Source organism: Podarcis tiliguerta (genome assembly GCF_965153285.1).
Source record: "Podarcis tiliguerta genome assembly, chromosome: 1".
NCBI classification, from domain to species: domain Eukaryota; kingdom Metazoa; phylum Chordata; class Lepidosauria; order Squamata; family Lacertidae; genus Podarcis; species Podarcis tiliguerta.
Window position 1 is genome coordinate 56,759,607 of NC_139534.1, and position 15,354 is coordinate 56,774,960.

Consider the following 15,354-nt stretch of genomic DNA (forward strand, 5'->3'; position numbering starts at 1 on the left):
GCAGGGCAGGGAGCATGGCTGGTTGGGTGGGTTAGAGTTACCTAAGTCATAAAAGGGTACTTCAAATGCATAAAAATATTGAAAGAAGTAAGCAATACAACAATAGGTTGAAGATACTTAAGATCAAAAGAAACTTCTATTTTTATAGTAAAAAGGAGGGGAGAATGTTGGCAAAATATAACAACGGCAGTAACAAAATATAATTAATAATAATAATAATAATACCCAAACAATTATTCCCCCCCTCCTCCCCTAGGATCTTCACTTGTACACAGATTATTTTGAAAACTTATTTTCATGCTGCACCAACATTTCCAGCAAAACATTCAATTATCACAACCCCTAACAAGCTAAATAATAAAAGCTGAACCAACCATGAAGATGCGTCACTCAGCAGGAGTCTCTCACTGGCTGAAACATCTTCATTCACTGACAGGATTCACGATCGGCAAACTCTTTCTCCAACAGAAAGCAAGCATCACCAGCTGTTGCAAACCCTCAGTGCTTGCAAAGAACCCTTATTTTACCTCTCTGGACAACTCTTATATTTTCTCTCCCCCCCCCCCCCCACAGCCTTATACATGCAATGGCCAAAATTGGGGCACACAACAGTACAAGGACCCCAAGCACACTAGCAAATCTACAGCAGAATGGCTGAAAAAGAAAATAATCAAGGTGTTGCAATGGCCCAGTCAAAGTCCAGACCTCAACGCAATTGAAATGCTGTGTGGTACCTGAAAGAGAGCTGTGCATAAACAAATACCAACAAACCTCGATGAATTGAAGTAACATTGGAAAGAAGAGTGGGCCAAAATTCCTCCACAACAATGTGAGAGATTGATAAAGTCCTACAGAAACTGAGTACAGTGGTACCTCGGGTTACATATGCTTCAGGTTACAGACGCTTCAGGTTACAGACTCCGCTAACCCAGTACCTCGGGTTAAGCACTTTGCTTCAGGATGAGAACAGAAATCATGCTCTGGCGGCGCGGCGGCAGCTGGAGACCCCATTAGCTAAAGTGGTACTTCAGGTTAAGAACAGTTTCAGGTTAAGAACGGACCTCCGGAACAAATTAAGTACTTAACCCGAGGTACCACTGCACTTCAAGTTATTGCTGCTTAAGGTGGTTCAACAAGCTACTGAATCATGAAGTGTACTTAGTTTTTCACACATGGCTTTTCCATTTTGGCTTTATTTCTGTTAAGTAAATCATGACATGATGCAATATGTTATGTCTTATTGTTCATCTGAGGTTGTATTTATCTAATTTTAAGACCTGCTAAGGAACAGATGATTGTTATTTTGTTTTCATATGTAAAATCACAGAATTCAAAGAGGGTGCCCTTTCTTTTCCCCATGTCTGTATGCCTTGAACAACAATCCTTCCTGATTCCTCGCCACATGCCACGTCCAAGGAATTGGAGGCTACCCACAAACATAATTGGGAAATCAACAACAGAGGTATGAAAAAACCCTCCCAATCAATTCATGCATTTTTCTCTAAGACTAAGCACTGCCTCCAGCTGTGAGCTAATAAGCAAACTAGATGTTTAGTAGCGGGTTCCAGGTCTGGGAACCTTAGCTGTTGCTGAGCACCTGACAAGCAGTGGGGCAGGGCTTGATTCGGAGCTGGGAAATCTCAAATAAATGATGATGGCAACTTCCTTAACCCTTTCCATGCTTGCTACATCTCTCCTGAACCCCTTTCCCTCAGTCAGGGGGAGATGTGTGCTTGTTGCAGATGAGGGAAGAAGTGGTGCGTGATGGAAAGGTTAAGAGAGAGCCAGTGTGATGTAGTGGTTAAGAGCAGTGGACTCATAATCTGGTGAACCGGGTCCAATTCCCCGCTCCTCCACATGCAGCTGCCGGGCGACCTTGGGCTAGTCACACTTCGTTGAAGTCTCTCAGCCCCACTCACCTCACAGAGTGTTTGTTGTGGGGGAGGAAGGGAAAGGAGAATGTTAGCCGCTTTGAGACTCCTTAGGGTAGTGATAAAGCGGGATATCAAATCCAAACTCTTCTTCTTCTTCTTCTAAGCATCCCCTTCCATGCTCACCACTTCTCCCTCCCCAAATTGTGCCCAGTCCCAAGTTTTCAGCTGCTGGGCAGTGTGGCCAGGTTCCCAGACAGAGTCTGTTGTCAAATGTACAGTTCAACCCTAACGTATGAATTGGCCAGCCACAGGGATGAGTCATCCAGGCAGGATGGGAGATCCTTTGAGGATCTTTCATCCCCTCTCTCCTTTAGTTATAGGTTCTCTTTCCGCATTATGTGGACATCTCTGACAAAAACATGAATATGCAGGGGTTTCGAATGTGATAGTATAGTTTTCCTTCAAGCTAAACATATGACTTAAGCCTTTCCATTTTACTGTTAAATGAGCTCAGTGAGTACAGCACATGTTTTGCATGCAAAAGATCTCTGTTTCAATCCCTGGTGTCCCTGGTTTTTGCCTGGGGCCCTAGAGAAGTTGCTGCCAGTTGGTGTAGAGAATACTGAGCTAGACAAGGCACTTTCCTGCATCCCTGCAATAAATACATAGAATGAAATATGGGGACAAACACAGCCTGATCTTAAATATGCTTGAATGGAAGAAAATCTAACTGAGTTAAATGGGATGTCTTTCCTAGCAAGTTTGCTTAGGACTGCAGCTCTACAGTGCAATTCTATATGTGTTTGTTCGAATGCAAGTTCAACTTGCTTTCTGTTTCTTATTGTATACAGCATTATATTGTATTGCATATTGACTTTCTTATTGCATTTTGTACTTTGCATTTTCATTGTCCTGCAAATTGCTTCTGGACTTCTTTTGGGTCTGTTAAGTGATATATAAATGTAATGAATAGCTAGCTAAATTAATCAGCTTTGAATGATACTGAATCTTGGCTCCACTTGCTGAAGTATCAAAAGAGACACTACAGCTGTTGATTTTTATTTTTTTTGCTTTTACACAGATAATCTTGCCTATATAGAATCTGGGACCATCCTACTACCCACCTTGTTCCTTCTCTCTCACGTTACTTGTTAGCACATTATGCTGCATTCAGCCCAACTGGTCTCTATAACAAGCAGAAAACACCTCATGTTTCACAGCAGTGTTAGAGTAGCTATTCATGCTAGGATTAGTTAATTGCTGCAATTTCTGGCATTGCATTGGTCTGCAGAATTCTTTCCCCCTCGGGTAAATTTTGTGGCACACAGTTGCACTGATGCACAAAAGGTGTTCTGCAAAGGGTATTAATATTACTATTACCATTTAACATTTAAATAGTGTCAGCAGTGCCTACATAATGAGCTCATTGTGAGTTTTTGATTCCGTATGCTGGCCTCACTTTGTGTGTTGTTTTTTGTGTGTGACAGTAACTGATACATCCCTAACAAGTACCCCCCCCCCCAGTTAGGAAAACAATGGCTGCTACTAAATAAGAGATTTTTTGCTAACAGATACCTAGCTATGTGTTTTTTAGGAACATTAGACTTTCCCTTATATCATTTGTCCACATAATCCAGTATTTTCTGCTTTTCAGAAGTGACCCAAATTGAATATTGACCCACCTCTCCTGTTTCTATGCACCTGGATGCATGCTGGTTTAAACCAGCCTCTGCCAACCTGATGCCCTCCACGTATTATTTTTTTACTGAAATCCCCAGCAGCTCAAGCCAGCAACACCACTGGCCAGGGATTATGGCAGCTGTGGTCCAAAACATCTGGACGGCCCCAGGTTGGAGAAAGCTGATTCAAAAACGCCTCACCATCAAGTTTGGCCCAGAGTCTCCACATTAATGAAGCAATTGCTTCCATGTGGAAGACCTACAGTTCGTCTGAGAAGAAAACAAGAAAGTGTTTCTCTGCTGATGGTAAAACAATAGGTTTTACACTTCAAGTCTTCATGTACCTATCATTAGGTGACACAAATAGCAACAAAAATATCGTGCCAAAATAATAAATGACTTATTCACAAGTGTATTTTCCGCCCTAAACATGAAATCAGTGCTGAGGACACACTTCCATTTAAAGGCAGAATAGAAAGGAACCCACCCCAGATTTCAGAAGCCAGGTCCCATTTGCACTCTTTCTGGGCTGAGATCTTGGTCAGTGGAGGCTGGGGAAGCCATGTGTATTTCCTGAGGCTGTATTCTACTGAATAATGGTCAAAGGCCATTGGCTTTAAAACAGACAAGCAGGGGGGAGACAAACTGAAGCGGAACGTTAAGTGATGGCTGGAAGTTGTGATCAAAACCTTAGGTCACGGACACCTGAGAGACAAATTCCTTATCACAACACAGACACAAGTATTTCTCCAGATGAGCTGCCATGACCTATTGCATGAGCTGAGAAGAAGGAGAAGATGAAGGGAGAAGGAAAAGAAGAGCCGGTTAAAGAATACAGTGGTACCTTGGGTTAAGAACTTAATTCATTCTGGAGGTCCATTCTTAACCTGAATCTGTTCTTAACCTGAGGTACCACTTCAACCAATGGGGCCTCCCGATGCCGCCGTGCGATTTCTGTTCTCATCCTGAAGCAAAGTTCTTAATCTGAGGTACTATGGGGCTTTTCAGTGACGTAGATGCCATGCACCAGATTAGCCTGCCTGTTGCTCAGTGAGCTACCAAATGGAGCAACTGTATGCATATATTACTTCACTCCATTCAATCCATACTTTATTTTGACAACAGGCATGGAAATTAGTCAAAGATTTTGCAGTCACAAAAAGATCCAGGCCCTAGTTAACGCTGCCAGTCTCTATCTTCCGTCTGTCATATTTTGCTTATCTAACCTGTCTGTGTAGCAGTAAATTTAAATCCCACAAACATCCAGGTCTTGCAAAGAGTTGTTTGCAAACATGGGTTTCTGAAAAGGTACAAACTTCTCACCTTTTATTGATGATCTTGATCTTTGCTGCTTTTCTTCCTTCACTAGCATTGAAGTGGGGCTTTTATGTTGGGACTTGAGAGAGACCAAGCTGCTACAGATGGATTAGTTAGAAGATGAGTGAATGCCTGCCACAACCAGGGAGCCGGTGTGGTGTAGCAGATAAAGGGCTGGATTTAGACTGGAGAGATAGGGGCTTACATTCTCACAGATCTCAAAGCTCACTTGGTGGCTCAGCTTACTTCACAAAGTTGCTATGTGATGCCCTTAGCATCCTGGGAAAAGGCTTGATATAAATATGATGGTAGAAAGGGCAGATGTGGAACTATCTGGACTTTAGAAGCTGAGTTTGTCTGCCTTGCCCCTCCCACCTCACAGCTTTCTGATTCATTGAGAGCTGCTTGGGCCAGAACTGAAACAAAGGAATCACAGGGTCTTGTACAGCTGAGTCCATGGCAAAAGCACAGGGAAGTTGATGCTCTGGCACCAAGACCTGTCAATTCAAAATCATCTTGGTCCTGAGTCTATATGGGGTTGAATGCACTATGTTCTCAGATTCAGAGCAGTTTGGGTGCATGACTGCCTGCTAAGGGTGGACAGGCCTTGAAATGGTTGTTTGTGCTTGTTTATTTGTTGCAATTGATGGGAGTGATTTTGTTTTGTTGCACACTGATGTTGCGTTGTCATTATCTTGTAATGCTAAATATAAATTAGATCCTTCCATTTTGTTGGTTAGAATTATAGTTTGAATTGCTGTAAGTTGGCCATGTGAATTTCATTGTCTATTTTGTGATTCCTATGGCTTGTAATTTGCCTTGAGTACAGTAATGTAGAAAGGCGGTACACAAATATTTAAAAAATCATAGCATTTGTACACAAGTACCTTAAAAATAAAAAAAAAGCCAGCATGCATCACATTCTAAACTTATTGGCTGAGAGTGATAAGCTTACTGTGTTGGGATACTGCTGCCCGCCCCCTGCTTTTTAATTAAAAATAAATTAGATTAGACATGCCTTCCAGTTTTCTTGGCTGTTTTAACAATGCCTCAGGTCTTACAAAAATGTTACATTTATGAAAAAATTAAAAACTGTTAATAAAATGAACTATATAAAATAAAAAGAAAGTTTGTGAAAAGGTTCGTTATTCAACAGATAACTACTCCCACGCTGGGAGGGCAGCCTCTAGTCTAAGGCATTCAAAAAAGGTCACAAAATTGCATGAGGTTAGAGGGAGAGGAACTGAACCATTCACGTTGCAAGATGGAATTTTCCACTATCTTTTTAAAGGCTGGGTGAAAAGAACTGTTATTTCTCAATGTACAGAAGAGTCTGGAAAATTAAATTAAAAAAATGTAGCAGAATAATTTTGACAGAAGACAACTGGATTCCCTGCACAACTGAGGGTAACCTAATCATATATCTACGGGGATTGCCTGGAAAGGAGCTGCCAGCCACAGGGGCAGTGTGCCCTATAAGGCATGGAAGGGAGTAGTTCAGTTTCCTTGCATAGAACTATTCATGTGTATACAGCACTCACAGTTTCAAACCAGAGTGCACTTTTTGCTCCAGCTCCATATTGCTGCACTAGCTCTGCTTCCAACGATCATGCATTAATAGCAGCTGTCTGCAAGAGAAGCCCTGTGAGAGCAGCAGGAACCCCGCACGAACGAGGGCCCTGAACATATGAAGCCCTAATGTACAACTTCTCATCTGTAAGGATTCTCTTGCAGAAACTGCACTCAATGCACAGTAGCTGGAGAACAGCCCCACTCCAGATGGATTATATGAGTGCCTTACATGTAAGCAATGCATGAACAGAGCTCATGCGTGCCACAAATCTGAACTGAACTTTAAGCTTCTTCTTTTTTACATTTTTATTTTGAACATTTATATTCTGCCTTTCTTTCTACATGAAGCTCAAGGTGACATACGTAGTGTTCTCAGGCAACCTCCCATCCTGATATTAACCTGCTTAGCTTCGGTAAAGTGGCTGCACCATGTGGCCTTGACCCAGCTGCAGCCCTGCTCTATGAGGTCTTGATGAACAAGAAGCCTCTTTTACTTTTCCACACTGAACTGCCTAAAGTTCGCAACAGCCCAGGACTTTTATGCAGAACAGCTATTCCCATGATCATAGATGCTACCACTTTCTGAACTGCAGAGAAATGTAATAAACTCATAGACAGTCCAGCATAAGTATCAGAATGAATAGGAAATGTACATCATAGCTGATTTCATTTGTGGGATTACCAATGTAGAAAAGAGGCATTTGTTTCTGTGAACCAGTATGAATGGAGGAGTGATAGAGCATATGATACATTTCAGCAAGATATTGGGTGTGGGCTTAAAAAAAGAAGAAGAAAAAGTTCACCATGAAATGCATTCTGTCAGCCATGCAAAAAACATACTTGAGTCAGTCCCCTCTGCAGGGTGTATTTCTGTGTGTATGTTTGCATATGCATGGAGAATGTTTGAAAGTGGTCTGATATTCCTGGAAAAGTGCCAGCAGAGTCTGGGTAGTCAAATGAAGGCACAAACTGATGGTTACATGGTCCATGAAAGAATCTCCCTATCCCGATAAAACCAGGCATAATTCCAAAATATTTTTGCCTACTATAATCAGCACCAGGATTTTAGTCTTTTCTCCAATTCAAGATACCGTCGTTTGTTCTCCAGGTGGCATGAATAATGCTGTGAATATACCGTATTTTTTGCACCACAACACTCACTTTTTTCCTCCTAAAAAGTAAGGGGAAATGTCTGTGCGTGTTATGGAGGGAATGCCTACGGGTGGCATGCCTACGGATTTTCCTCCTCTAAAAACTACGTGTGTGTTATGGTCGGGAGCGTGTTATAGAGCGAAAAATACGGTACTTTTGTTTACTCTGCATCCAGGGCACTCTCACCACTGGTAGGGAGCCAGGTGTAGCTTGCCCCACATGCTATACCTGCTGAAATGCCCTCTTCTGCACAGGTATTAAAAGTGAGAAGAGGAGACCTGTCCTCTTTTGCATGTGACCACCTCATCTCCTTTCCATTCCATATTTGAGGTTCAGCAATGATCTACTTTTCTCTGCCATCCACCTGTTTCCCCCCTTCCCATTTCATACTTGCCCCTTTCCAGTCCTTCATTTACTTGGTTTGGTTTCTCCTACATATAGCTTCTGATCTGTTAATTACTGTTGTTGGAACAGAGCTACAGTCCCACGTTAATTGCTGGTGTTATGCCCCAAGCATTTAGCAGGGACTGGGGGCAGCGTAAAAACACCATTATTATTATCAACCAGCATTGTAATTAAACTCCTGCTTGACTCTCACCCCCCAGAAGCATGCTTCTTTGCATCCTGTGCCACAGTCTATTCCAGCCAGAGGGACCCTGTATTTCTACATGTTTCATTTCCCTTTTCAGCATAGCAATTGCACACGGTTATGACTTACCAGTTTGCGCTGACACCACTGGCAGATCCCACACAGGACAATGGTAACACTAAGGCTGATGGTGATGATGGCTGAGACCAGAAGGACATCACGAGAGGGTGCCCCTGAGAAGAGAAACCCACAGGTTAGCTGTACAAGTGCCTCCAATAAAAGGAAACAGGAAAAAGCTGACAGGATTATTAACAGTTTTGTGGGGCTATCAAGAGGCTTGCTGAGACTCAGGGGCCTTGTTAGGGGGTGACCCAAGGAGACTGAGCTCTGGTGGGTTTTTTGCAGTTTCTGCTCTTCTTCCCCTTTTAAAACCTCTTTTTGTTTTGCTTGCATGGCAGCTGGTATGATGCAAAGCACAGCGCTGGGATGACCTCAGTCATTTACCAGTTTAATTTGCTCAGAGGCCTACACTGTATTCGTACACATACATGAGCATATACAAATTTGGGTCACGGGCCTGTTCCCTGAGTTTTAAGTACACAGCAGAGTTGAGGCTCTTGGTTTCCTTGGTACTGCACTTTCCCCTAGCTTACCTTGCAGTCTTCCCCCCCCTGGCCTGGGAGGGTGGGGCCCTGACTGACTCCAGCTGCAAAAGGCTGAGACTGCAAAAGAGGCCAGAGACCCTCTTGGCTGCCTCTTTGTGCAGGCCCAGGTCATCAAGCCAGAGCATCCACAGCTGCCAGCTGCCACCATTGGCAGGATTGGCAGCAACAGAAGCAGATATGTTTGATGCTTATGATAATATTTTATTCTCTTGTTAATAATGCTGTTTTAAATTTGTATTTTATCTTTGACTTCCTTAAATAATGTTTTCTTCTGGAATGTCTAAGATAACATTTTTTGTTAATTTTGCTGCATTAAATGTGCATTTTTTAGTTGACCTCCTTTGTAGTGTTTGAAATCTTTAAGATGATATTTTAGTTTCCTGTTGACCAGCAATGCTTTATTCTGGATTGTTTTATTTGATGTTTAAATGTGAGATTTTTTCCCCTTAAAAATATAAAGTGGTATAGAAATGAAATGAACAACCACAATTCCTGCCTATTCTTCTACCCTTTTACCTTGGTTTCTCCCCTAATAAACCTAAACCATCCATGTCTTGGTTTGCCCCATAGTGAAAGGTAAAAGAAAGAGAGGGCCCAGTTCACCAAATCCTCCAACTCTAGAGAAAGTGTTGGGAAGAAAAGAAACAAGGACTATCAATTCTTGACAGTTTCAATGGCAGGCTAGACCACAGGCAGACAGATCATACCAATACTTCCAGTTCTGCTGTCTCAGCTGGTAATAAAGGGATTCAGCAGCTGTCCCTAACTTTTACAGGGCAAGTCTTATTGCACAGCATCACAGAACCATAGAACATAATTAGTGTGCTTTATGATTTCATAACGCTCCAGCTGCATGACTCTCCATAGAACAATTATCACAGCACCAGAACGTTGCCTATTTTTTGAAATTATTCCAGCAATTGTTGAGAGCTATTCTCATCACAGCCAGACAAAATGAAGCAAACAAAAACAGACTGTAGTGAATTTAAATCTTTGGTTTATGATATGATAGGCGTCTAAAATCAGTGGTCATTTGGTCAGGAACATCTAATGCTTTTAATAATATAGGTCCTTTAGAGCTGAAGGGAACTGATTCTAATTCAGAAAAGGAGGACAACATCAACAGCAGAAACAAGTGTGAAGAGGACCTCAACAAGTGCTAGGAAACAGTGTGTCATAAGGAGATTCTGTAACACAAAATGTCTCAGCTTAAAACCCTTCTTCTGAGGCAATGTCGGTTTTTTCCTATCACCTAGAGCAGTGATTCTCAAAGGGTGTGTCAGAAGAAGATGGCAGATTCAAGGACAATCAAAGAAAGAGTTAAAATTTCACTGTAGTGCAGGAGGTGACCATTTTTAGGTGTGTCCAATTGATGCATGATCACTGATATGCGGGTCCTTTTGTACCTGGAAGAGGGCAGAATGGGGGCAGGGCAGGGTGGGGCAGAATGCCATGGGTTGGGGTGACACTAGAAGTGGCCACTGCCTGTATAGTATAGTATCTTCCTATCTCTCTAAGCAGGATTTGCTTACCACATTTTCAAGTGAGTGAAGAAATGCACATTAACACCTAAAGAGGAGGTTGACCCATAAGACCATCAAGTTCAGAGTCTTAAATTACCTGGCTGTACCACTGGTGATGCTTTTGTGATTTGATAGGGTTAGAAATCAATAAAAAAAGGTGAACTGGTGAGATTGGCAGGTGACACACCACTTATTTAGTCAGCATTGTACTTTGTACAGTCCACTTGAAGTGCTTTAGGACATTCAGGGCTTAAAGCAGCACAACTGACTATGAAAAGCATCTGATAGAAATTCAAAGTAATGGACACTGAAAGGAATGTTTTAAACCACTCAGACACAACTCTGTGTTCTAAATTAACAGTAACCTCTCTTGCAAAAAGGTGAAGCATTATCATGAAAAAACTAATGGTTTGGCTTTTTTTTTTCTTAAGGCGCAGCTGGAGGTGAAAAGAAAAAGCAGAAGAGTAAACCAAGAGTAATAAAAATTGTTATAAATGTAATAACGTGGTTATATACATCAATGATACGGCTCACCTAGAGTTCTGTGTTCAGTTCTGATAATTCACTTAGTTATCTTGCTCTGAGCAACAAAATAGCTAGATATCCTGGGCTGATAGTAAGAGTATCAAGGACTGGGGTTGAATGCTGTATCAAAGCCTGCCATGGAACTGAAAACACATACCTATTTCCACTATGAATGCACTAAAGGGAAGCCACATACATTTTGGATCCACAGTACACTTTTAAACAGCACTGTCCCAAAGGCCATACTGAACGGGTTCTGCCAGAGGAGGAGGTATCCCACACAAAACCTCAGACAGTTTCAACTCACCTAATAGTATTGAAACAATCAGAGCTGGCCCAGCCATTAGGCCGGATGAAGCCATTGCCTCAGGAGGCAGAAGCCTCTGCCTCTGGTATCAGCGCCAATTTCCAGTGAGATCTTGCGGAGCATGCAAGATCTGGCCAGAAACAGGCACTGATGTTGGCGGTACAGGCAGTGGCAGAGGGGGAAGGGTGCTACTTCCTGTTTCACCTCAAGCGGCAAGATAGGACATACTACCCCTAGACACAATATTTCCATTATGCTTCCCCCTTGCTAACCAGAAACAGACACACATTATAAAATGGATAAGAGTAAGTTATGGGGAACAGGTTCCTTCAGTTCCACTTCTTATAAATACAAGTTTAGATAATTGTGCTTCTTTTTTTATATTCCCGAATCTATAAGACTCCCTGTCACAATAACTCGAAGTTCCTCAATGTGACCCTTTCCCACTGCCACTCATCATGATTTTAAAGCCAACCGGTACCTTGGAGACAGATTGAACTATTAACTGAGATTGTTTATTGAAGATATATTCCATACATAAGGGAATACTGATATTTACACTGAGATCCTAAATGTGCTTGATAACAGTTTGTAAGAACTAAAAAAATGCATCTGTTGACACCAGCGTCCAAAAGTCTTTTACCTCAAAGCAAATTCCCAAAACCAACCCAGCCAAATTTGTTCAAAACTTGGTCCAGCTACTAGGTACAATCTGCCTCTGTCGTCCAGGGAAGAATTCAATATCATGCTCTTCTGATTTTTCCATCAACACAAGGATTTCTGCTTGCCAGACAGAATGATTTCCCCTCCCCTCATGTTCTGTTCTGGGGGTTCTCCCAATCTCCCAGAGTGGAATGGGGGAGGGGAGCCCCATCACGCCAGTGGGAACTCTTGCATTGGCTCATGCTAGCACGCTAGGCTAAGTGAATCCTGCCCCAAAGCTCATCCAGTTGTACTTCTGACAACTAGGGCAGTTTAGCTGATTTTTAAAAAGCTTGCTTGTATAACCTTATTCTGGTAAGGTCTTTACACAGTTCAACAAAAAGCTCCTTCTTCTGATCTTCACCAGAACAGTTGTAGCAGCAGGAAATAATATTCAAGCCTTGGTTATCCATTTTCATCTCAAATTTATCTGGCACTGCCTCACATCTCCCTCAAAATTGTCTTCATCAAATGACAGTTACTGGTAACTACTGCCTCTTCACCTTAGAACCCCCAACCAATCAGAACCTGATGTATCCCAGACTAATCAAAATTAATTTACCTGACCCAGGCCCTGTCTATAAATACTAAAAGTGATTGTCTCTCTTCATTCCCCACTCCACTCTCAGAACCTGTCACTGAGTAGCTACAGCTGAATTGGCCTCGAACAAAGCAACAATATAAGGCCTCTTTTCCAAAGCAGGAAACATAAATAGATTGACATACATGTAGCATTTCTCCACATTGGTACACATTGCAATGGACAAATATCTGAAACTGCTCCAATTTCAAATATCAAATATGAATATTTGAAATGGGTGAATTCTAGTTTATGCTCTAGTCATATATGGATAAATTACAAATTGTCATCATTAAAAAAAAAATGGAGTTCTTCCATTAGTTGCTTGTCGCAAGTCACTGTGCTAATCCAGTCTAATCTGCAAACGAGTCCACTACAGTTTTAAGAATGAAATAAACTTCAGCCCATGCTTCCTCCACCTCAAATTTGCTTTAAACATCCTACATCAGAACTACACCTTTCTGCTTACTAATACTGGTATGGGAAATAATGCCATAATTTGGGTGATTCCTTGAATCCGAGCTTCTGTATGTTTCCAATATGATGTGAAGCAGAATTACATGAGAATCCATTTTTTCAATGTCTACCATGCTGTTGTGGTAACAAATGAATGGGTCATCTAATATGAAAGGGTAGGGCCATGGATGCATGCCCAGTTTGCCCATACGTAGGTTGAGTGTTTAAATATCATAGGAAAACTTTGAAGAAAAAGGAAACTAGGGTTGCCATATTCAAAATCCAGACACAAAAGTTGGCAAAAAAGGAATATTTTGGAGCTATTTTTAAGGGAAATGGGGGGAGGGGGACGACGACGACACCGCTGACACGGATTGCCATACATTATGACAATTTCCACCCGGACACTGTTTCCGACTGCTGTATTCCGGGTATGTCCGGGAAATTCTGGATGTATGGGAACCCTAAAGGAAAGGAATGCAGAGAAGGGCACGAGAATCAGCCAAACATATAGCAATCCCTTTTGAAGAGCAGAAACTGAAGGACTATTTTTGTTTCATTCATTTAACTTTTTTTAAAGAGGTTTTGAGTAGAGGTCTGAAAAATAATGTCTAGCACAGCCAGAGCAAATCAAGCGTTCCCACATTTTGTTGATATGAAAAAGAAGATGCTCAATTAACTGCAAAAGCAACAAGCACACAGCTGATGGGAGAAAGTACCTCTCTCTACACAATGTCATTAACCTGTGGAGTAACTCTTGGCAATAAGAGAATACTGAAGGTTTGGATCAGATTCAAACCAGCTTACACATTTTTACAAAAATAATAATACCCAGAGGCTCACAAAAGAACATTTAAGAAAGAGAAGGAGAGGGGGAAGGGATGGAGAGAGAATTAAATGGAAATTCTTCTCTCATCATGCATTTGTTTTTCTACTCTCATTCATGCCCTCTCCCTGTTTGCCATCTATTGGTCCAAAGGATTTAGGCCTGCTGAAATGGACTGGCATCCTACATAGGTTTGGCTCACAAATGCACTACTAGCACACACACAACACTAAGTTATAGTAAGTTTGGTCCTAGTGTGGTTTGTTTGAACATCTAATCATGGTCTGTTTTCTGGCAACAAACAGCAATATGAAGCTATGGTTGGTTTGTTGGCTTGCATAAAACTATTGTTTGCCATTATGTCTGAACCAAACAGTCTGGCTTGGTATGTCCATCCCATCCTACATGTTCACCAAAGCACAAGCTTTGGAGAAGCAAGTTGTGACGTGTTTGCTCATCAGCGACTGGGTCTTTTTCTGAGTTTGGGTGCCTTGCCAAAGCATCTCCAACAGACTAGCTCTACTATTGCCTCATTATAAGTTAACTTGGATCACAAATGTAATTTGAGATCTTTTCAGACATACTCCCCCTTAAACATGAAATTCTAAAGCAATACCTGGCTGATAATTCCCATCCAATTCAATTGAATGACGCGAAATAGAACAATTTCCAGTTCCTTAGGGATATATTTTCTGCAGGAGTGATATCTTTCCTGATTTAAAAACAAACAGAAAATATACATGCTGGAGAGATTACAGAACTAAAGTGTGTGTGTGTGTGTGTGTGTGTGCGAGAGAGAGAGAGAGAGAGAGAGAGACGGTGGGCACCTTCTGAATCAACTTTTAAATGCCTGCTGAAAACTTTTCTATCCTGCCAGGCCTATGCAGGCAATTAAGAGTACATCCCCCGCAATGGTCTACTGAGCAATTTCTTTTTGCTTTTAACTTGTTTTTTTTAAAAAAAATTATTGTTTGGATTTATGTTTGTATATTGTTAAAAAGCTTCCCAAGACCAAGAGACAGCAAGTTGTATTGGAAGTTGTCTTGCATTGCATCTGGATCTCTCAAACCACCAGGCATTTATTGAACAATAAACAAATTGTTTAGAAAGGCCCTTGGTACCCTGTTTAAAGGCTTTTTGGAATGAGTAATGTTTGCTTACTCAAGAGCCTGGGTTTCCTAAAGACTTCTATTATCTACCAGGTTGCTCAGCCTTAAAAATATGTGACATATAGCACATGAAAGAAAAGCAAAACAAAAGTGAGGTTTTACATTTGTAAAACTGTTCTTCAGATGAAAACAATCACAATATTAACATAAAAGCTTTTATTTTTAGGGATGGTTAAATTGCTAGGTTAAAGAGGTTAGCCAGCATAAAAGATATTGAAAAAAACCATGGAAATCTGCTTGAAATTAAAGTAAATGATTACAGCAATGTAGAGCATTCATCTGAGGGTTGCTTCACAAATTATGTTTTGCTTGCGTGCTGCAGGAAAGCGGTACACTGTCACTTATTGTGTGCATTGTTGGTGTTCATTGTGCTGGCAAATCCACAGTTTAGGAACCCTAGTTTAGATGGGATAAGCGT

At 41.4% G+C, this 15,354-nt stretch overlaps 1 protein-coding gene across 5 annotated transcripts in view; it reads right to left on the reverse strand.

Annotated features, from left to right (window-relative positions):
* SYT7 (synaptotagmin 7) overlaps nucleotides 1-15,354 on the reverse strand; it is a 225,035-nt gene that overhangs the window by 94,322 nt on the left and 115,359 nt on the right. For 3 of the 5 annotated variants that reach the window (XM_083416934.1, XM_083416933.1, XM_083416932.1), the window contains exons 1-2: nucleotides 11,204-11,255; nucleotides 8,313-8,416 (exon numbers count right to left, since the gene is read on the reverse strand). In XM_083416934.1, the coding sequence (XP_083273060.1) occupies nucleotides 8,313-8,416; nucleotides 11,204-11,240 (141 nt within the window). In that variant the 5' untranslated portion in view covers nucleotides 11,241-11,255. Of the gene's footprint in view, nucleotides 1-8,312; nucleotides 8,417-11,203; nucleotides 11,256-15,354 lie in introns of those variants that run through there. The other 2 variants (XM_083416931.1, XM_083416935.1) reach the window with 1 other exon arrangement.